General features: G+C 50.2%; 3 protein-coding genes across 3 annotated transcripts; all 3 read right to left on the bottom strand.

Moving 5' to 3' along the window:
* Nucleotides 1-5,681: 5,681 nt before the first annotated feature.
* LOC308611585 (Golgi-associated RAB2B interactor protein 3-like) lies at nucleotides 5,682-6,228 on the bottom strand (the record flags this gene model as incomplete). The annotated part of the gene is made up of 1 exon (XM_081260309.1): nucleotides 5,682-6,228. A coding segment is annotated over one exon (547 nt), but the record flags the coding sequence as incomplete, so codon positions are not given.
* A 6,589-nt stretch (nucleotides 6,229-12,817) lies between these two features.
* LOC308611584 (Golgi-associated RAB2B interactor protein 3-like) lies at nucleotides 12,818-13,421 on the bottom strand (the record flags this gene model as incomplete). The annotated part of the gene is made up of 2 exons (XM_081260308.1): nucleotides 12,818-12,844; nucleotides 12,891-13,421. 2 exons carry the CDS (start codon nucleotides 13,419-13,421, stop codon nucleotides 12,818-12,820), a joined length of 558 nt encoding a protein of 185 aa, XP_081116434.1.
* Nucleotides 13,422-20,011: 6,590 nt separating this feature from the next.
* Nucleotides 20,012-20,615, bottom strand: LOC308611583 (Golgi-associated RAB2B interactor protein 3-like; the record flags this gene model as incomplete). The annotated part of the gene is made up of 2 exons (XM_081260307.1): nucleotides 20,012-20,038; nucleotides 20,085-20,615. 2 exons carry the CDS (start codon nucleotides 20,613-20,615, stop codon nucleotides 20,012-20,014), a joined length of 558 nt encoding a protein of 185 aa, XP_081116433.1.
* Nucleotides 20,616-22,235: the final 1,620 nt, after the last annotated feature.

Genomic DNA, 22,235 nt, shown 5'->3' with positions numbered 1-22,235 from the left:
TCTTTTTCCTATTCTTTTCCATTATGGTTTATCACAGGATACTGAATATAGTTCTCTGTGCTCTACAGTAGGACCCTGCTGTTTATCCATCCTGTAGTTTGTATCTGCTAATCCCAAACTCCCAATCCTTCCCTCCTTGACCCCTGCTTGTTTTTTTGTTTTTTTTTTTTTTTTTTTTTGCGGTACGCGGGCCTCTCACTGTTGTGGCCTCTCTCGTTGCGGAGCACAGGCTCCGGAGCCATGGCTCACGGGCCCAGCCGCTCCGCGGCATGTGGGGCCCTCCCGGACCGGGGCACGAACCCGTGTCCCCTGTGTCGGCAGGCAGACTCCCAACCACTGCGCCACCAGGGAAGCCCGAAGCTGAGCTCTTGAACTGGAGTGACCCTTCCGAGAGGGTCTGTGTTGGGCTACGACGGCCTGACCTTCACACTCCACATCAATCATTTCTTGCCGTGCACCTTGGGTGAGGAACCCAGGCAATTTCCAAACTCACTGCCAGCTGAAGGCTTTCTGTGGGATGCACCCCCAGCAGCTGGGGCCACAAGTCCTTCGTTGAAGAAATGCACCCCACGTGGATATTTCAAATGGAACGGTGTCTTTCAAAGCATACCCTCCAATCTCCTCATTATATAGATCCTGTGGCCCCAAATAGGAAGTAACATAAAGTCCCATATTAACAACCCCCCCAGCCAAATACTTCTTTTCACAGAAACCACAGTACCCTCCACAAAGTGCACATTTGATCAGGCCACTCCCCTCTTGAAAACATATCATGGCTTTGCATCACTCCAAGGTCAGAAATCAAACTCCTTTAAATGGACCTCAAAGCCTTGCATGGCGTGGCCCCTGCTGTGTTCCCCAGCATCACATCACGCTTGCTGTGCCAGCCACGACACTGCCTTCAATATGCCTCCCACCGTAGCACATCTTCAACAATCCTGTGAATGACCTTATTTTGCTGTAGGGAAAAAAACCCTTTCTAGTATGTATGTGTGTTGCCAGACTTGAAGTTTGGGACATTGGTTAGTTTGTAATCAACCATCCATTGCGTAATTGCACTTGCAGCTGCAGAATTGCTACCACGGTGATGAATATTGCTGTCCAAAATATTGGCCTTTATCTGATAGGGTGTACTGACTTGATACCCAAATTGATGTCTCCCTCCAGAAGAAGATGCCTGTTGCTTTGAAATACGTAGGTATCTGTGCATGTGTCTCTTGATGAACCGTCAAGATAGAAAAGGAAATCCAGAGCAAGTGCCAGGCAGGGCACGTTGCGGTGGGCAAGTCCCCACCTCCACTTTACTACTGCACTGGAGGTGTAAATTGTGTCAACTGTGGGTCTGCTCAGCTAACGCCCTGCATAGTGGACTAACTAGGTTCACGTTAAAGAAGTCCTTTGGGGTGAGGGAGTGAGAATGCCTAATACAGGCTAAGAAAGACAAAAGGTAAAGCCAAGGGTACAGAATCCTAAGATGAAGCTGTTTTAAGTAGGCTGATTCAGCCTCTGGCATAGTGAAAATCTGGGGCTCTGAGTCAAAGGCTTTGGAAAGAGTTCCCCTTTATCTCCCTCCTCTACCCCGTAACTCCTCACATTTCCGGAAGGCTTCCCCCAAACCCCTCTCAGGTCTTAGAGAACATGGCTCTTTCTCTCCTCTTACCAAGACCCACTGCTTCAAGAGGTAACTCCCAGGACACATTGATCCCCACAATCTATTGGTCTTTGTGTATCGGAAATCACAAGATGGGATTTTCCAGCCACCCACCAGAGCAACTGAGAAGGGCTTCCTCTCATCCTCCCAAGCTACCACTCCTCCCAGAATCCGTATCTTATTTCTCACCTCCTCCACCTCTACCACTTAATTTGCTCTGCAGAGAAAGTCCCTAAGTTTTACTGGAAACCCAACTTCCATCCTAGTAGACCCTGTTGTCACAGAAGGGAATGAGCAGAGAATTGCAAGGCTAGCAGATGACTCCCCGGTTCATACAAAGACACATGGGGCTTCCCTGGTGGCGCAGTGGTTGGGAGTCCGCCTGCCGATGCAGGGGGCACGGGTTCGTGTCCCTGTCCGGGAAGATCCTACATGCCGTGGAGCCGCTGGGCCCGTGAGCCATGGCCGCTGAGCCTGTGCGTCCGGAGCCTGTGCTCCGCAATGGGAGAGGCCACAGCAGCGAGAGGCCCGCATACCGCAAAAAAAAAAAAACCGCAAAACAAAAAACACACATGGTTCTCAGAGGCATTCTTCTCAAATCCGACGGTTGTTAACTGTTATCAACAGTTACTCTAATCCAACTGTCATCAAGTGTTGTTAACAATTTAATGATTTTCATGGACTCATGAAATTTATTTACAACTTTTTTTTAAACTGGAAAGACTTTTTTATGATGGACATTTAAAAATGCATAATCTCAGTATGAAATGAGATTTCATAATCTCATTTATGATTTTTTTTATTTTTAGAATCGCTTTCCACATGCATACATAATTTGCATAGTTCATCAGTACAGAGCATTTTGGATTATTCTGTTATTCCTTAGCAATATATCTAAACCTTTCTTGTGTTCCTGGATAGTGAGTATTTATGTCCCTTAGTTTCTTTATGTTATAGTTCTTGAAAGATATCTTTCAGACTTTGTCATCCATCTCTTGTGCATATATTGAAAGGAAAACAACAGTGAAACAAATTGGTTGAGATATTTCTAAGGCAGTGACTGCCACTTGGCTGACAGCAGTATAAGAATCATCCTGATGTCAGAGACGTTAAAATAAAATGGAAACGATAATACATTCCCATGGACATACCGCTTTGCATAATAGCTTTTCCTCCCAGACCATCCCTCCCTTGTTTTGACCCTACAGAAATCCAGTATTGTGAATTTTGTGTTTATCATGTCCTTGTTTTTTTCTCCCCTTTTAGCAAATGTGTGCTAAACATGGAAGCCAACCGGGGCTTTGTCTGCCTCTCAATGGTCATGTGTGAGCCTTGTTTCTGAACCAGGAATGACTCTGAAGCTCCTAAAGAAGGAGAGGATCTTACTGGATGTCTTACTTAGAGTCCCTGAACTGGTGGCGGACTGGCTGTTCCTCAGTTTGCGAGCTGTCCTCCCGTCCTTTGTCAACTTTGGAGTTTCCATGGCCAGATGAGGACCAGTGGGAGGATGATTTCTGGGTCTTGTCCCCTCCTGTCCTGTGGTGACCTTCACGTGTCCTGCGGTGATGGGAACTTTTCCTCGATGAAGACGTGTCCTTCTTTTCTTTTTTTCTCTCCAGGCTTCATCCCTGGGGTGGAAGCCCTTCTGGCTTCCATCCCGTTCAGACATGTAGCCTTCGGTCTGCAAGGTGGAGACCACGGGGTCTGCGACCTTCCCTTCAGCTCTTCCAGCAGCAGGCTTGCTGGTTGTGACTGCAACTGGCAACACCATGCTCATGCTGCTCTCTGGACCATCTGCCCCCGTCGAGGATGTGCTGGCATCATCGGCCAAGACCAGGTTCGTGTCCTGCAAGGATAAGCTGGCAGCACCTGCAGTGTCCTCGCCGGATCCGCTTTCTCCTGGATCCTTGATGGTGGCTCCCGCCAGGCCCATGGTCAACCCTGCCGCTGCTCCTTCGGCGCTTTTCACGGCTGCAGTTGATCCATGGGGGGCACCTGCAATGGCCTCGCCAGATCCGCTTTCTCCTGGATCCTTGATGGTGGCTCCCGCCAGGCCCATGGTCAACCCTGCCGCTGATCCTTCGGCGCTTTTCACGGCTGCAGTTGATCCATGGGGGGCACCTGCAATGGCCTCGCCAGATCCGCTTTCTCCTGGATCCTTGATGGTGGCTCCAGCCAGGCCCATGGCCATTCCTGCCGCTGATCCTTCGGCGCTTTTCACGGCTGCATTTGATCCATGGGGGGCACCTGCAATGGCCTCGCCGGATCCGCTTTCTCCTGGATCCTTGATAATGGCTCCCGCCAGGCCCATGGACATCCCTGCCGCTGATCCTTCGATGCATTTCACGGCTGCAGTTGATCCATGGGGGGGCACCTGCAGTGGCCTCACCGGATCCGCTTTCTCCTGGATCCTTGATGGTGGCTCCCGCCAGACCGGTGGTCATCCCTGCCGCTGATCCTTCGGCGGTTTTCACGGCTGCAGTTGAGACATGGGGGGCACCTGCAATGGCCTCGCTGAATCCGCTTTCTCTTGGATCCTTGATGGTGGCTACAGCCAGGTCCGTGGTCATCCCTGCCGCTGATCCATCGGCGCTTTTCACGGCTGCAGTTGATCCAAGGGGGGCACCTGCAGTGGCCTCGCCGGATCCGCTTTTTCCTGGATCCTTGACCGTGGCTCCCGCCAGGTCCGTGGTCATCCCTGCCGCTGATTCTTCGGAGCTTTTCACGGCTGCACTTGATCTATGGTGGCACCTGCAATGGCCTCGCCGGATCCGCTTTCTCCAGGATCCTTGATGGTGGCTCCTTGATGGTGGCTCCAGCCAGGCCCATGGCCATTCCTGCCACTGTTCCTTCGTCGCTTTTCACGGCGGTAGTAGATCCATGGTGGGTACCTGCAATGGCCTCGCCGGATCTGCTTTCTCCTGGATCCTGGATAATGGCTCCCGCCAGGCCCATGGACAACCCTGCCGCTGATCCTTCGGCGCTTTTCACGCCTGCAGTTGATCCATCGGGGATACCTGCAGTGGCCTCGCCGGATCCGCTTTCTCCTGGATCCTTGATGGTGGCTCCCGCCAGGCCCATGGTCATTCCTCCTGCTGATCCTTCGGCACTTTTTGTGGCTCCAGTCACGTCACGAAGCTTGTGAAGCCCAGCCTCATCCTGATCCCTTTCTCTGTGGAGCTCTGTGGTCTGAGCCAAGGGGAGGAGAATCAGGTAAGTTAGAGATGACAGAAAGTGAGATCTGAACTGTCTGCTCCTCTCTCATCCTGGAGCTGAGCAACTCAAGGGCTTATACTTAGAATAACCTTTGAGATCACCCAGTCTAAGCTCCCATTGGATGCTAGATCCCATCTACTGCACCGCTCTCAAACGGCCACTCCATTTTACTTGAACAGTCCCAGGGTCAGGGAAAGCACTGATACAGTTCTCCATGATACACACTTTAATTTTATACCCTTGTGCTTCTCTCTCTGCAGGACAGACTCCTAGAAGTGGGGTTCCCGGGTCAAGGGATGCACACCTTCTGCATTTTGGTGACTCCACGGGTTGGGCTGATTTGAATCAGCATGTCGGCGTCACGGGGAGACACAATGAAGGAAGGACTTCCTAACTGTGAATGATGTTCCACAACTGATGAGACTACCTGGGCTGGGGTAAGTGTTCAAGAAGAGACCAGACAGTCAGGATGCTGTAGGAGGGATTACAGCCCTGGTGAGGAGACCAGTGCAGCTGATAATGATACCTAAGGTCTCTCTGAAATTCAGCCCTGTGGGACAAGGTGGAGAAGCACTCGGAACCTCTCCAGTGTGGTGAATCCCATAGTGATAGCTCGTTTGTCCCTGACCCTTTTCAACAATAGAAGGTATTTCCCAGGTGAGTCTCAGAGAGCACCAAAGGCTATGAAGGACCAGCTTTGCCCTGCTCTCCCAAAGCACCCTGCCCCGTGTTCTTGAGTCTCTGTGGGTGCTTCCCACTAGGATTTTGGCATCCTCTGTAGTCGCTGCATCTCCAGTTTGGAGCATCGGGGTACTGCTGTAACTGTCTACCGGTGGTCTCAGGATATAGACAAGCTTTTCCCAATGGGAAAAGAGGTCTTTTTGTGCATCGGAAGAGGGGCACAGCTGCAGATAGAAAGTCCGGCCGGTAGCAAGATTCAGGCACAGCTGCTGTTTCTCACGGTTGTGGATGGAGATCTTGACAAACTTCAAGGGAAGCAGCCTGGTGAGCTCTAGGGTCTTCACGGGCTTGCAACCTCTCCCCTTGGTGATCCCGGCGCATCTGACATGCTCTTCACAGACTTTCGTTGTTCGGGCCAGCAGCATGACGTCAGGTAGTGGGAAGAGGGGGCTGGTGGATGCGACACCCACAGTCACCCTTCGGACGCGGTTGTCTAGGTCAATCAGTTCTCCTTTCTTGCTGACCTGGATAAAGTCGCTCTCAAACATGGGAGCGTACTTGAAAATGTCATACTCTCCTCCCTCGTACAGTTGTCGTTGCAGGACCCCCATGGAGGTCCTCAACACCCCCACTGAACAGTAGCTATTGGCCGTGTAATGAGGTAAACTCTCACTGCTCATGGCTCTCTTCGTTCAAGACAGAGCCACCAGCCACAAATTGAGTCTCGGAGAGAGAGAGGGAACGAAAGCAACTCGTCACCTCCCTGCAGGACTCTGCCAGAGTCTCTTGGCCCGACCATATTTATACCGCAAGTCCTTTGTGACCCGTCACCATCACATCGCACACCCCTTTGTTGAGCCTCCAAGTCCCCACCCCCTTGGGGCAGGCTCACCAGCCTCCCCCTAAACCAACCACCATGTCCATAGGGAACAGGCTGACCCTGCCAGGGTATAGGTGTGGGTAGGCTGGATAGTCTTTCTACTCAAAAGGTTGAGAAAACCCTCCTGCTTTTGTAAATATCTGGGTGGTTTCCAGTCTTGTTGTTGTTACAAATCTCCCTGCAGGGGTCATCTTCGTGCTTCTGCTGAATGATGTCCTGGGGATAAAATCCTGGAAGTGGACTGTGTACTTGCTAAGGGCAGGCATCCTATGGGAATTGCTGTTCTCTGTGTCCCCAGCGTATATAGCACAGTGCTGGCAGGAACTTAGAAAGAGTGCTACGTGTCAGAGTCCCACTGGTACTGTCATTTCCAGGATATGGAGAATTTTCTCACCCATTTTCTCTTTTCAAGGAGGCTAACTTTTGTTTATATTTATATTTATATTTATATTTTTTACAGTTTTAGAAACTTTTTATTGTGAAATATAACACACATTCATGAAAGTGCAGAAAGCATAAATATAGCTTAATGAGTAACAAGAAAGTGAACACCCTTGTAGCTGCCACCCAGAGCAAGAAATAGAACCCTGCCAGCCCCTCTTCTGCATGCTCCCTCCCCACAAAGGTAACCCAAACTTGGATTGTATTTATTTTCTTTTCCTTCTTCTTTTTTATTGATGTATAGTTGATTTACAATGTTGTGTTAATTTGTGTTGTGTTAATTTCTTCGGTTAATTTCTGATTCAGTTTTTTGTATACATACATTCTTTTTCCTATTCTTTTCCATTATGGTTTATCACAGGATACTGAATATAGTTCTCTGTGCTCTACAGTAGGACCCTGCTGTTTATCCATCCTGTAGTTTGTATCTGCTAATCCCAAACTCCCAATCCTTCCCTCCTTGACCCCTGCTTGTTTTTTTTTTTTTTTTTTTTTTTTTTTTTGCGGTACGCGGGCCTCTCACTGTTGTGGCCTCTCTCGTTGCGGAGCACAGGCTCCGGAGCCATGGCTCACGGGCCCAGCCGCTCCGCGGCATGTGGGGCCCTCCCGGACCGGGGCACGAACCCGTGTCCCCTGTGTCGGCAGGCAGACTCCCAACCACTGCGCCACCAGGGAAGCCCGAAGCTGAGCTCTTGAACTGGAGTGACCCTTCCGAGAGGGTCTGTGTTGGGCTACGACGGCCTGACCTTCACACTCCACATCAATCATTTCTTGCCGTGCACCTTGGGTGAGGAACCCAGGCAATTTCCAAACTCACTGCCAGCTGAAGGCTTTCTGTGGGATGCACCCCCAGCAGCTGGGGCCACAAGTCCTTCGTTGAAGAAATGCACCCCACGTGGATATTTCAAATGGAACGGTGTCTTTCAAAGCATACCCTCCAATCTCCTCATTATATAGATCCTGTGGCCCCAAATAGGAAGTAACATAAAGTCCCATATTAACAACCCCCCCAGCCAAATACTTCTTTTCACAGAAACCACAGTACCCTCCACAAAGTGCACATTTGATCAGGCCACTCCCCTCTTGAAAACATATCATGGCTTTGCATCACTCCAAGGTCAGAAATCAAACTCCTTTAAATGGACCTCAAAGCCTTGCATGGCGTGGCCCCTGCTGTGTTCCCCAGCATCACATCACGCTTGCTGTGCCAGCCACGACACTGCCTTCAATATGCCTCCCACCGTAGCACATCTTCAACAATCCTGTGAATGACCTTATTTTGCTGTAGGGAAAAAAACCCTTTCTAGTATGTATGTGTGTTGCCAGACTTGAAGTTTGGGACATTGGTTAGTTTGTAATCAACCATCCATTGCGTAATTGCACTTGCAGCTGCAGAATTGCTACCACGGTGATGAATATTGCTGTCCAAAATATTGGCCTTTATCTGATAGGGTGTACTGACTTGATACCCAAATTGATGTCTCCCTCCAGAAGAAGATGCCTGTTGCTTTGAAATACGTAGGTATCTGTGCATGTGTCTCTTGATGAACCGTCAAGATAGAAAAGGAAATCCAGAGCAAGTGCCAGGCAGGGCACGTTGCGGTGGGCAAGTCCCCACCTCCACTTTACTACTGCACTGGAGGTGTAAATTGTGTCAACTGTGGGTCTGCTCAGCTAACGCCCTGCATAGTGGACTAACTAGGTTCACGTTAAAGAAGTCCTTTGGGGTGAGGGAGTGAGAATGCCTAATACAGGCTAAGAAAGACAAAAGGTAAAGCCAAGGGTACAGAATCCTAAGATGAAGCTGTTTTAAGTAGGCTGATTCAGCCTCTGGCATAGTGAAAATCTGGGGCTCTGAGTCAAAGGCTTTGGAAAGAGTTCCCCTTTATCTCCCTCCTCTACCCCGTAACTCCTCACATTTCCGGAAGGCTTCCCCCAAACCCCTCTCAGGTCTTAGAGAACATGGCTCTTTCTCTCCTCTTACCAAGACCCACTGCTTCAAGAGGTAACTCCCAGGACACATTGATCCCCACAATCTATTGGTCTTTGTGTATCGGAAATCACAAGATGGGATTTTCCAGCCACCCACCAGAGCAACTGAGAAGGGCTTCCTCTCATCCTCCCAAGCTACCACTCCTCCCAGAATCCGTATCTTATTTCTCACCTCCTCCACCTCTACCACTTAATTTGCTCTGCAGAGAAAGTCCCTAAGTTTTACTGGAAACCCAACTTCCATCCTAGTAGACCCTGTTGTCACAGAAGGGAATGAGCAGAGAATTGCAAGGCTAGCAGATGACTCCCCGGTTCATACAAAGACACATGGGGCTTCCCTGGTGGCGCAGTGGTTGGGAGTCCGCCTGCCGATGCAGGGGGCACGGGTTCGTGTCCCTGTCCGGGAAGATCCTACATGCCGTGGAGCCGCTGGGCCCGTGAGCCATGGCCGCTGAGCCTGTGCGTCCGGAGCCTGTGCTCCGCAATGGGAGAGGCCACAGCAGCGAGAGGCCCGCATACCGCAAAAAAAAAAAAACCGCAAAACAAAAAACACACATGGTTCTCAGAGGCATTCTTCTCAAATCCGACGGTTGTTAACTGTTATCAACAGTTACTCTAATCCAACTGTCATCAAGTGTTGTTAACAATTTAATGATTTTCATGGACTCATGAAATTTATTTACAACTTTTTTTTAAACTGGAAAGACTTTTTTATGATGGACATTTAAAAATGCATAATCTCAGTATGAAATGAGATTTCATAATCTCATTTATGATTTTTTTTATTTTTAGAATCGCTTTCCACATGCATACATAATTTGCATAGTTCATCAGTACAGAGCATTTTGGATTATTCTGTTATTCCTTAGCAATATATCTAAACCTTTCTTGTGTTCCTGGATAGTGAGTATTTATGTCCCTTAGTTTCTTTATGTTATAGTTCTTGAAAGATATCTTTCAGACTTTGTCATCCATCTCTTGTGCATATATTGAAAGGAAAACAACAGTGAAACAAATTGGTTGAGATATTTCTAAGGCAGTGACTGCCACTTGGCTGACAGCAGTATAAGAATCATCCTGATGTCAGAGACGTTAAAATAAAATGGAAACGATAATACATTCCCATGGACATACCGCTTTGCATAATAGCTTTTCCTCCCAGACCATCCCTCCCTTGTTTTGACCCTACAGAAATCCAGTATTGTGAATTTTGTGTTTATCATGTCCTTGTTTTTTTCTCCCCTTTTAGCAAATGTGTGCTAAACATGGAAGCCAACCGGGGCTTTGTCTGCCTCTCAATGGTCATGTGTGAGCCTTGTTTCTGAACCAGGAATGACTCTGAAGCTCCTAAAGAAGGAGAGGATCTTACTGGATGTCTTACTTAGAGTCCCTGAACTGGTGGCGGACTGGCTGTTCCTCAGTTTGCGAGCTGTCCTCCCGTCCTTTGTCAACTTTGGAGTTTCCATGGCCAGATGAGGACCAGTGGGAGGATGATTTCTGGGTCTTGTCCCCTCCTGTCCTGTGGTGACCTTCACGTGTCCTGCGGTGATGGGAACTTTTCCTCGATGAAGACGTGTCCTTCTTTTCTTTTTTTCTCTCCAGGCTTCATCCCTGGGGTGGAAGCCCTTCTGGCTTCCATCCCGTTCAGACATGTAGCCTTCGGTCTGCAAGGTGGAGACCACGGGGTCTGCGACCTTCCCTTCAGCTCTTCCAGCAGCAGGCTTGCTGGTTGTGACTGCAACTGGCAACACCATGCTCATGCTGCTCTCTGGACCATCTGCCCCCGTCGAGGATGTGCTGGCATCATCGGCCAAGACCAGGTTCGTGTCCTGCAAGGATAAGCTGGCAGCACCTGCAGTGTCCTCGCCGGATCCGCTTTCTCCTGGATCCTTGATGGTGGCTCCCGCCAGGCCCATGGTCAACCCTGCCGCTGCTCCTTCGGCGCTTTTCACGGCTGCAGTTGATCCATGGGGGGCACCTGCAATGGCCTCGCCAGATCCGCTTTCTCCTGGATCCTTGATGGTGGCTCCCGCCAGGCCCATGGTCAACCCTGCCGCTGATCCTTCGGCGCTTTTCACGGCTGCAGTTGATCCATGGGGGGCACCTGCAATGGCCTCGCCAGATCCGCTTTCTCCTGGATCCTTGATGGTGGCTCCAGCCAGGCCCATGGCCATTCCTGCCGCTGATCCTTCGGCGCTTTTCACGGCTGCATTTGATCCATGGGGGGCACCTGCAATGGCCTCGCCGGATCCGCTTTCTCCTGGATCCTTGATAATGGCTCCCGCCAGGCCCATGGACATCCCTGCCGCTGATCCTTCGATGCATTTCACGGCTGCAGTTGATCCATGGGGGGGCACCTGCAGTGGCCTCACCGGATCCGCTTTCTCCTGGATCCTTGATGGTGGCTCCCGCCAGACCGGTGGTCATCCCTGCCGCTGATCCTTCGGCGGTTTTCACGGCTGCAGTTGAGACATGGGGGGCACCTGCAATGGCCTCGCTGAATCCGCTTTCTCTTGGATCCTTGATGGTGGCTACAGCCAGGTCCGTGGTCATCCCTGCCGCTGATCCATCGGCGCTTTTCACGGCTGCAGTTGATCCAAGGGGGGCACCTGCAGTGGCCTCGCCGGATCCGCTTTTTCCTGGATCCTTGACCGTGGCTCCCGCCAGGTCCGTGGTCATCCCTGCCGCTGATTCTTCGGAGCTTTTCACGGCTGCACTTGATCTATGGTGGCACCTGCAATGGCCTCGCCGGATCCGCTTTCTCCAGGATCCTTGATGGTGGCTCCTTGATGGTGGCTCCAGCCAGGCCCATGGCCATTCCTGCCACTGTTCCTTCGTCGCTTTTCACGGCGGTAGTAGATCCATGGTGGGTACCTGCAATGGCCTCGCCGGATCTGCTTTCTCCTGGATCCTGGATAATGGCTCCCGCCAGGCCCATGGACAACCCTGCCGCTGATCCTTCGGCGCTTTTCACGCCTGCAGTTGATCCATCGGGGATACCTGCAGTGGCCTCGCCGGATCCGCTTTCTCCTGGATCCTTGATGGTGGCTCCCGCCAGGCCCATGGTCATTCCTCCTGCTGATCCTTCGGCACTTTTTGTGGCTCCAGTCACGTCACGAAGCTTGTGAAGCCCAGCCTCATCCTGATCCCTTTCTCTGTGGAGCTCTGTGGTCTGAGCCAAGGGGAGGAGAATCAGGTAAGTTAGAGATGACAGAAAGTGAGATCTGAACTGTCTGCTCCTCTCTCATCCTGGAGCTGAGCAACTCAAGGGCTTATACTTAGAATAACCTTTGAGATCACCCAGTCTAAGCTCCCATTGGATGCTAGATCCCATCTACTGCACCGCTCTCAAACGGCCACTCCATTTTACTTGAACAGTCCCAGGGTCAGGGAAAGCACTGATACAGTTCTCCATGATACACACTTTAATTTTATACCCTTGTGCTTCTCTCTCTGCAGGACAGACTCCTAGAAGTGGGGTTCCCGGGTCAAGGGATGCACACCTTCTGCATTTTGGTGACTCCACGGGTTGGGCTGATTTGAATCAGCATGTCGGCGTCACGGGGAGACACAATGAAGGAAGGACTTCCTAACTGTGAATGATGTTCCACAACTGATGAGACTACCTGGGCTGGGGTAAGTGTTCAAGAAGAGACCAGACAGTCAGGATGCTGTAGGAGGGATTACAGCCCTGGTGAGGAGACCAGTGCAGCTGATAATGATACCTAAGGTCTCTCTGAAATTCAGCCCTGTGGGACAAGGTGGAGAAGCACTCGGAACCTCTCCAGTGTGGTGAATCCCATAGTGATAGCTCGTTTGTCCCTGACCCTTTTCAACAATAGAAGGTATTTCCCAGGTGAGTCTCAGAGAGCACCAAAGGCTATGAAGGACCAGCTTTGCCCTGCTCTCCCAAAGCACCCTGCCCCGTGTTCTTGAGTCTCTGTGGGTGCTTCCCACTAGGATTTTGGCATCCTCTGTAGTCGCTGCATCTCCAGTTTGGAGCATCGGGGTACTGCTGTAACTGTCTACCGGTGGTCTCAGGATATAGACAAGCTTTTCCCAATGGGAAAAGAGGTCTTTTTGTGCATCGGAAGAGGGGCACAGCTGCAGATAGAAAGTCCGGCCGGTAGCAAGATTCAGGCACAGCTGCTGTTTCTCACGGTTGTGGATGGAGATCTTGACAAACTTCAAGGGAAGCAGCCTGGTGAGCTCTAGGGTCTTCACGGGCTTGCAACCTCTCCCCTTGGTGATCCCGGCGCATCTGACATGCTCTTCACAGACTTTCGTTGTTCGGGCCAGCAGCATGACGTCAGGTAGTGGGAAGAGGGGGCTGGTGGATGCGACACCCACAGTCACCCTTCGGACGCGGTTGTCTAGGTCAATCAGTTCTCCTTTCTTGCTGACCTGGATAAAGTCGCTCTCAAACATGGGAGCGTACTTGAAAATGTCATACTCTCCTCCCTCGTACAGTTGTCGTTGCAGGACCCCCATGGAGGTCCTCAACACCCCCACTGAACAGTAGCTATTGGCCGTGTAATGAGGTAAACTCTCACTGCTCATGGCTCTCTTCGTTCAAGACAGAGCCACCAGCCACAAATTGAGTCTCGGAGAGAGAGAGGGAACGAAAGCAACTCGTCACCTCCCTGCAGGACTCTGCCAGAGTCTCTTGGCCCGACCATATTTATACCGCAAGTCCTTTGTGACCCGTCACCATCACATCGCACACCCCTTTGTTGAGCCTCCAAGTCCCCACCCCCTTGGGGCAGGCTCACCAGCCTCCCCCTAAACCAACCACCATGTCCATAGGGAACAGGCTGACCCTGCCAGGGTATAGGTGTGGGTAGGCTGGATAGTCTTTCTACTCAAAAGGTTGAGAAAACCCTCCTGCTTTTGTAAATATCTGGGTGGTTTCCAGTCTTGTTGTTGTTACAAATCTCCCTGCAGGGGTCATCTTCGTGCTTCTGCTGAATGATGTCCTGGGGATAAAATCCTGGAAGTGGACTGTGTACTTGCTAAGGGCAGGCATCCTATGGGAATTGCTGTTCTCTGTGTCCCCAGCGTATATAGCACAGTGCTGGCAGGAACTTAGAAAGAGTGCTACGTGTCAGAGTCCCACTGGTACTGTCATTTCCAGGATATGGAGAATTTTCTCACCCATTTTCTCTTTTCAAGGAGGCTAACTTTTGTTTATATTTATATTTATATTTATATTTTTTACAGTTTTAGAAACTTTTTATTGTGAAATATAACACACATTCATGAAAGTGCAGAAAGCATAAATATAGCTTAATGAGTAACAAGAAAGTGAACACCCTTGTAGCTGCCACCCAGAGCAAGAAATAGAACCCTGCCAGCCCCTCTTCTGCATGCTCCCTCCCCACAAAGGTAACCCAAACTTGGATTGTATTTATTTTCTTTTCCTTCTTCTTTTTTATTGATGTATAGTTGATTTACAATGTTGTGTTAATTTGTGTTGTGTTAATTTCTTCGGTTAATTTCTGATTCAGTTTTTTGTATACATACATTCTTTTTCCTATTCTTTTCCATTATGGTTTATCACAGGATACTGAATATAGTTCTCTGTGCTCTACAGTAGGACCCTGCTGTTTATCCATCCTGTAGTTTGTATCTGCTAATCCCAAACTCCCAATCCTTCCCTCCTTGACCCCTGCTTGTTTTTTTGTTTTTTTTTTTTTTTTTTTTTTGCGGTACGCGGGCCTCTCACTGTTGTGGCCTCTCTCGTTGCGGAGCACAGGCTCCGGAGCCATGGCTCACGGGCCCAGCCGCTCCGCGGCATGTGGGGCCCTCCCGGACCGGGGCACGAACCCGTGTCCCCTGTGTCGGCAGGCAGACTCCCAACCACTGCGCCACCAGGGAAGCCCGAAGCTGAGCTCTTGAACTGGAGTGACCCTTCCGAGAGGGTCTGTGTTGGGCTACGACGGCCTGACCTTCACACTCCACATCAATCATTTCTTGCCGTGCACCTTGGGTGAGGAACCCAGGCAATTTCCAAACTCACTGCCAGCTGAAGGCTTTCTGTGGGATGCACCCCCAGCAGCTGGGGCCACAAGTCCTTCGTTGAAGAAATGCACCCCACGTGGATATTTCAAATGGAACGGTGTCTTTCAAAGCATACCCTCCAATCTCCTCATTATATAGATCCTGTGGCCCCAAATAGGAAGTAACATAAAGTCCCATATTAACAACCCCCCCAGCCAAATACTTCTTTTCACAGAAACCACAGTACCCTCCACAAAGTGCACATTTGATCAGGCCACTCCCCTCTTGAAAACATATCATGGCTTTGCATCACTCCAAGGTCAGAAATCAAACTCCTTTAAATGGACCTCAAAGCCTTGCATGGCGTGGCCCCTGCTGTGTTCCCCAGCATCACATCACGCTTGCTGTGCCAGCCACGACACTGCCTTCAATATGCCTCCCACCGTAGCACATCTTCAACAATCCTGTGAATGACCTTATTTTGCTGTAGGGAAAAAAACCCTTTCTAGTATGTATGTGTGTTGCCAGACTTGAAGTTTGGGACATTGGTTAGTTTGTAATCAACCATCCATTGCGTAATTGCACTTGCAGCTGCAGAATTGCTACCACGGTGATGAATATTGCTGTCCAAAATATTGGCCTTTATCTGATAGGGTGTACTGACTTGATACCCAAATTGATGTCTCCCTCCAGAAGAAGATGCCTGTTGCTTTGAAATACGTAGGTATCTGTGCATGTGTCTCTTGATGAACCGTCAAGATAGAAAAGGAAATCCAGAGCAAGTGCCAGGCAGGGCACGTTGCGGTGGGCAAGTCCCCACCTCCACTTTACTACTGCACTGGAGGTGTAAATTGTGTCAACTGTGGGTCTGCTCAGCTAACGCCCTGCATAGTGGACTAACTAGGTTCACGTTAAAGAAGTCCTTTGGGGTGAGGGAGTGAGAATGCCTAATACAGGCTAAGAAAGACAAAAGGTAAAGCCAAGGGTACAGAATCCTAAGATGAAGCTGTTTTAAGTAGGCTGATTCAGCCTCTGGCATAGTGAAAATCTGGGGCTCTGAGTCAAAGGCTTTGGAAAGAGTTCCCCTTTATCTCCCTCCTCTACCCCGTAACTCCTCACATTTCCGGAAGGCTTCCCCCAAACCCCTCTCAGGTCTTAGAGAACATGGCTCTTTCTCTCCTCTTACCAAGACCCACTGCTTCAAGAGGTAACTCCCAGGACACATTGATCCCCACAATCTATTGGTCTTTGTGTATCGGAAATCACAAGATGGGATTTTCCAGCCACCCACCAGAGCAACTGAGAAGGGCTTCCTCTCATCCTCCCAAGCTACCACTCCTCCCAGAATCCGTATCTTATTTCTCACCTCCTCCACCTCTACCACTTAATTTGCTCTGCAGAGAAAGTCCCTAAGTTTTACTGGAAACCCAACTTCCATCCTAGTAGACCCTGTTGTCACAGAAGGGAATGAGCAGAGAATTGCAAGGCTAGCAGATGACTCCCCGGTTCATACAAAGACACATGGGGCTTCCCTGGTGGCGCAGTGGTTGGGAGTCCGCCTGCCGATGCAGGGGGCACGGGTTCGTGTCCCTGTCCGGGAAGATCCTACATGCCGTGGAGCCGCTGGGCCCGTGAGCCATGGCCGCTGAGCCTGTGCGTCCGGAGCCTGTGCTCCGCAATGGGAGAGGCCACAGCAGCGAGAGGCCCGCATACCGCAAAAAAAAAAAAACCGCAAAACAAAAAACACACATGGTTCTCAGAGGCATTCTTCTCAAATCCGACGGTTGTTAACTGTTATCAACAGTTACTCTAATCCAACTGTCATCAAGTGTTGTTAACAATTTAATGATTTTCATGGACTCATGAAATTTATTTACAACTTTTTTTTAAACTGGAAAGACTTTTTTATGATGGACATTTAAAAATGCATAATCTCAGTATGAAATGAGATTTCATAATCTCATTTATGATTTTTTTTATTTTTAGAATCGCTTTCCACATGCATACATAATTTGCATAGTTCATCAGTACAGAGCATTTTGGATTATTCTGTTATTCCTTAGCAATATATCTAAACCTTTCTTGTGTTCCTGGATAGTGAGTATTTATGTCCCTTAGTTTCTTTATGTTATAGTTCTTGAAAGATATCTTTCAGACTTTGTCATCCATCTCTTGTGCATATATTGAAAGGAAAACAACAGTGAAACAAATTGGTTGAGATATTTCTAAGGCAGTGACTGCCACTTGGCTGACAGCAGTATAAGAATCATCCTGATGTCAGAGACGTTAAAATAAAATGGAAACGATAATACATTCCCATGGACATACCGCTTTGCATAATAGCTTTTCCTCCCAGACCATCCCTCCCTTGTTTTGACCCTACAGAAATCCAGTATTGTGAATTTTGTGTTTATCATGTCCTTGTTTTTTTCTCCCCTTTTAGCAAATGTGTGCTAAACATGGAAGCCAACCGGGGCTTTGTCTGCCTCTCAATGGTCATGTGTGAGCCTTGTTTCTGAACCAGGAATGACTCTGAAGCTCCTAAAGAAGGAGAGGATCTTACTGGATGTCTTACTTAGAGTCCCTGAACTGGTGGCGGACTGGCTGTTCCTCAGTTTGCGAGCTGTCCTCCCGTCCTTTGTCAACTTTGGAGTTTCCATGGCCAGATGAGGACCAGTGGGAGGATGATTTCTGGGTCTTGTCCCCTCCTGTCCTGTGGTGACCTTCACGTGTCCTGCGGTGATGGGAACTTTTCCTCGATGAAGACGTGTCCTTCTTTTCTTTTTTTCTCTCCAGGCTTCATCCCTGGGGTGGAAGCCCTTCTGGCTTCCATCCCGTTCAGACATGTAGCCTTCGGTCTGCAAGGTGGAGACCACGGGGTCTGCGACCTTCCCTTCAGCTCTTCCAGCAGCAGGCTTGCTGGTTGTGACTGCAACTGGCAACACCATGCTCATGCTGCTCTCTGGACCATCTGCCCCCGTCGAGGATGTGCTGGCATCATCGGCCAAGACCAGGTTCGTGTCCTGCAAGGATAAGCTGGCAGCACCTGCAGTGTCCTCGCCGGATCCGCTTTCTCCTGGATCCTTGATGGTGGCTCCCGCCAGGCCCATGGTCAACCCTGCCGCTGCTCCTTCGGCGCTTTTCACGGCTGCAGTTGATCCATGGGGGGCACCTGCAATGGCCTCGCCAGATCCGCTTTCTCCTGGATCCTTGATGGTGGCTCCCGCCAGGCCCATGGTCAACCCTGCCGCTGATCCTTCGGCGCTTTTCACGGCTGCAGTTGATCCATGGGGGGCACCTGCAATGGCCTCGCCAGATCCGCTTTCTCCTGGATCCTTGATGGTGGCTCCAGCCAGGCCCATGGCCATTCCTGCCGCTGATCCTTCGGCGCTTTTCACGGCTGCATTTGATCCATGGGGGGCACCTGCAATGGCCTCGCCGGATCCGCTTTCTCCTGGATCCTTGATAATGGCTCCCGCCAGGCCCATGGACATCCCTGCCGCTGATCCTTCGATGCATTTCACGGCTGCAGTTGATCCATGGGGGGGCACCTGCAGTGGCCTCACCGGATCCGCTTTCTCCTGGATCCTTGATGGTGGCTCCCGCCAGACCGGTGGTCATCCCTGCCGCTGATCCTTCGGCGGTTTTCACGGCTGCAGTTGAGACATGGGGGGCACCTGCAATGGCCTCGCTGAATCCGCTTTCTCTTGGATCCTTGATGGTGGCTACAGCCAGGTCCGTGGTCATCCCTGCCGCTGATCCATCGGCGCTTTTCACGGCTGCAGTTGATCCAAGGGGGGCACCTGCAGTGGCCTCGCCGGATCCGCTTTTTCCTGGATCCTTGACCGTGGCTCCCGCCAGGTCCGTGGTCATCCCTGCCGCTGATTCTTCGGAGCTTTTCACGGCTGCACTTGATCTATGGTGGCACCTGCAATGGCCTCGCCGGATCCGCTTTCTCCAGGATCCTTGATGGTGGCTCCTTGATGGTGGCTCCAGCCAGGCCCATGGCCATTCCTGCCACTGTTCCTTCGTCGCTTTTCACGGCGGTAGTAGATCCATGGTGGGTACCTGCAATGGCCTCGCCGGATCTGCTTTCTCCTGGATCCTGGATAATGGCTCCCGCCAGGCCCATGGACAACCCTGCCGCTGATCCTTCGGCGCTTTTCACGCCTGCAGTTGATCCATCGGGGATACCTGCAGTGGCCTCGCCGGATCCGCTTTCTCCTGGATCCTTGATGGTGGCTCCCGCCAGGCCCATGGTCATTCCTCCTGCTGATCCTTCGGCACTTTTTGTGGCTCCAGTCACATCACGAAGCTTGTGAAGCCCAGCCTCATCCTGATCCCTTTCTCTGTGGAGCTCTGTGGTCTGAGCCAAGGGGAGGAGAATCAGGTAAGTTAGAGATGACAGAAAGTGAGATCTGAACTGTCTGCTCCTCTCTCATCCTGGAGCTGAGCAACTCAAGGGCTTATACTTAGAATAACCTTTGAGATCACCCAGTCTAAGCTCCCATTGGATGCTAGATCCCATCTACTGCACCGCTCTCAAACGGCCACTCCATTTTACTTGAACAGTCCCAGGGTCAGGGAAAGCACTGATACAGTTCTCCATGATACACACTTTAATTTTATACCCTTGTGCTTCTCTCTCTGCAGGACAGACTCCTAGAAGTGGGGTTCCCGGGTCAAGGGATGCACACCTTCTGCATTTTGGTGACTCCACGGGTTGGGCTGATTTGAATCAGCATGTCGGCGTCACGGGGAGACACAATGAAGGAAGGACTTCCTAACTGTGAATGATGTTCCACAACTGATGAGACTACCTGGGCTGGGGTAAGTGTTCAAGAAGAGACCAGACAGTCAGGATGCTGTAGGAGGGATTACAGCCCTGGTGAGGAGACCAGTGCAGCTGATAATGATACCTAAGGTCTCTCTGAAATTCAGCCCTGTGGGACAAGGTGGAGAAGCACTCGGAACCTCTCCAGTGTGGTGAATCCCATAGTGATAGCTCGTTTGTCCCTGACCCTTTTCAACAATAGAAGGTATTTCCCAGGTGAGTCTCAGAGAGCACCAAAGGCTATGAAGGACCAGCTTTGCCCTGCTCTCCCAAAGCACCCTGCCCCGTGTTCTTGAGTCTCTGTGGGTGCTTCCCACTAGGATTTTGGCATCCTCTGTAGTCGCTGCATCTCCAGTTTGGAGCATCGGGGTACTGCTGTAACTGTCTACCGGTGGTCTCAGGATATAGACAAGCTTTTCCCAATGGGAAAAGAGGTCTTTTTGTGCATCGGAAGAGGGGCACAGCTGCAGATAGAAAGTCCGGCCGGTAGCAAGATTCAGGCACAGCTGCTGTTTCTCACGGTTGTGGATGGAGATCTTGACAAACTTCAAGGGAAGCAGCCTGGTGAGCTCTAGGGTCTTCACGGGCTTGCAACCTCTCCCCTTGGTGATCCCGGCGCATCTGACATGCTCTTCACAGACTTTCGTTGTTCGGGCCAGCAGCATGACGTCAGGTAGTGGGAAGAGGGGGCTGGTGGATGCGACACCCACAGTCACCCTTCGGACGCGGTTGTCTAGGTCAATCAGTTCTCCTTTCTTGCTGACCTGGATAAAGTCGCTCTCAAACATGGGAGCGTACTTGAAAATGTCATACTCTCCTCCCTCGTACAGTTGTCGTTGCAGGACCCCCATGGAGGTCCTCAACACCCCCACTGAACAGTAGCTATTGGCCGTGTAATGAGGTAAACTCTCACTGCTCATGGCTCTCTTCGTTCAAGACAGAGCCACCAGCCACAAATTGAGTCTCGGAGAGAGAGAGGGAACGAAAGCAACTCGTCACCTCCCTGCAGGACTCTGCCAGAGTCTCTTGGCCCGACCATATTTATACCGCAAGTCCTTTGTGACCCGTCACCATCACATCGCACACCCCTTTGTTGAGCCTCCAAGTCCCCACCCCCTTGGGGCAGGCTCACCAGCCTCCCCCTAAACCAACCACCATGTCCATAGGGAACAGGCTGACCCTGCCAGGGTATAGGTGTGGGTAGGCTGGATAGTCTTTCTACTCAAAAGGTTGAGAAAACCCTCCTGCTCTTGTAAATATCTGGGTGGCTTCCAGTCTTGTTGTTGTTACAGATCTCCATCATCTTGGCGCTTCTGCTGAATGATGTCCTGGGGATAAAATCCTGGAAGTGGACCGTGTACTTGCTAAGGGCAGGCATCCTATGGGGATTGCTGTTCTCTGTGCCCCCAGCGTATACAGCCCAGTGCTGGCAGGAACTTAGAAAGAGTGCTGCTACCTGTCAGAGTCCCACTGGTACTGTCATTTCCAGGATATGGAGAATTTTCTCACCCATTTTCTCTTTTCAAGGAGGCTAACTTTTTATATTTGTGGTTTTTTTTTTTTTACAGTTTTAGAAACTGTTTTTATTGTGAAATACAACACACACTCATGAAAGTGCACAAACCATAAATATATAGCTTAATGAGTAACAAGAAAGTGAGCACCCTTGTAGCTGCCACCCAGAGCAAGAAATAGAACCCTGCCAGCCCCTCTTCTGCATGCTCCCTCCCCACAAAGGGAACCCAACCTTGGCTTCTATTTTTTTTCTTTTCCCCCTTCTTTTTTATTGACAGTGTAGTTGATTTACAAGGTTGTATTCGTTTCTGTTGTGTTAATTTCTGATTCAGTTTCATGTGTATTCTTTGTATATTTCATGTATAGTCTTTTTCCTATTCTTTTCCATTATGGTTTATCACAGGATACTGACTATAGTTCTCTGTGCTCTACAGTAGGACCCTGCTGTTTATCCACCCTGTAGTTTGTATCTGCTAATCCCAAACTCCCAATCCTTCCCCGCCCCCAACCCCACTGAAAACCCCAAGTCTCTTCCCTATGTCTGGGAGTCTGTTTCTGTTTTGCAGATATGTTCATTTGCGTCGTACTTTAGAGTCCACGTATAAGGGCTATCATGTGGTGAGAAATGTTATTTTTTAAATAGGCTTCCCAGGTGATCCTTATGCATGTGAATGTTGGAGAACTACTGTCTTCCACTGTAAAGTTATGGCATACTGGGGCTGAAAGAGGCCCCCCAGACCTCCTAGCCCAGTGGTTTTCCAACTTGGCTGCTGCACAGTAGAATTATTGGGTGAGATTTTTAAAACTCCCGGTGCTGGAGGGCTTACCCCACCTAAATGTCATCAGAATCTCTGGGATTGGGGTCAGGCTATCAATGTTTGTTTGTTTGTTTGTTTTGAAGCTCCCCAGGGAACTCCCAACATACAACCAAGGGTAAGAATCACTGCAGCGGTCCAATCCATTGGTTTTACAGTTGGGGACCCCGTGGCTGCCCACAGAGGTACCATTACAGAGAGGCAGAGTGA

This window comes from Mesoplodon bidens (assembly GCF_964165515.1).
Source record: "Mesoplodon bidens genome assembly, contig: HAP1_SCAFFOLD_644, whole genome shotgun sequence".
Lineage (NCBI taxonomy): Eukaryota > Metazoa > Chordata > Mammalia > Artiodactyla > Ziphiidae > Mesoplodon > Mesoplodon bidens.
Note: the sequence above shows the minus strand (reverse complement) of the source record. Positions and strands in the feature narration are given on the sequence as shown.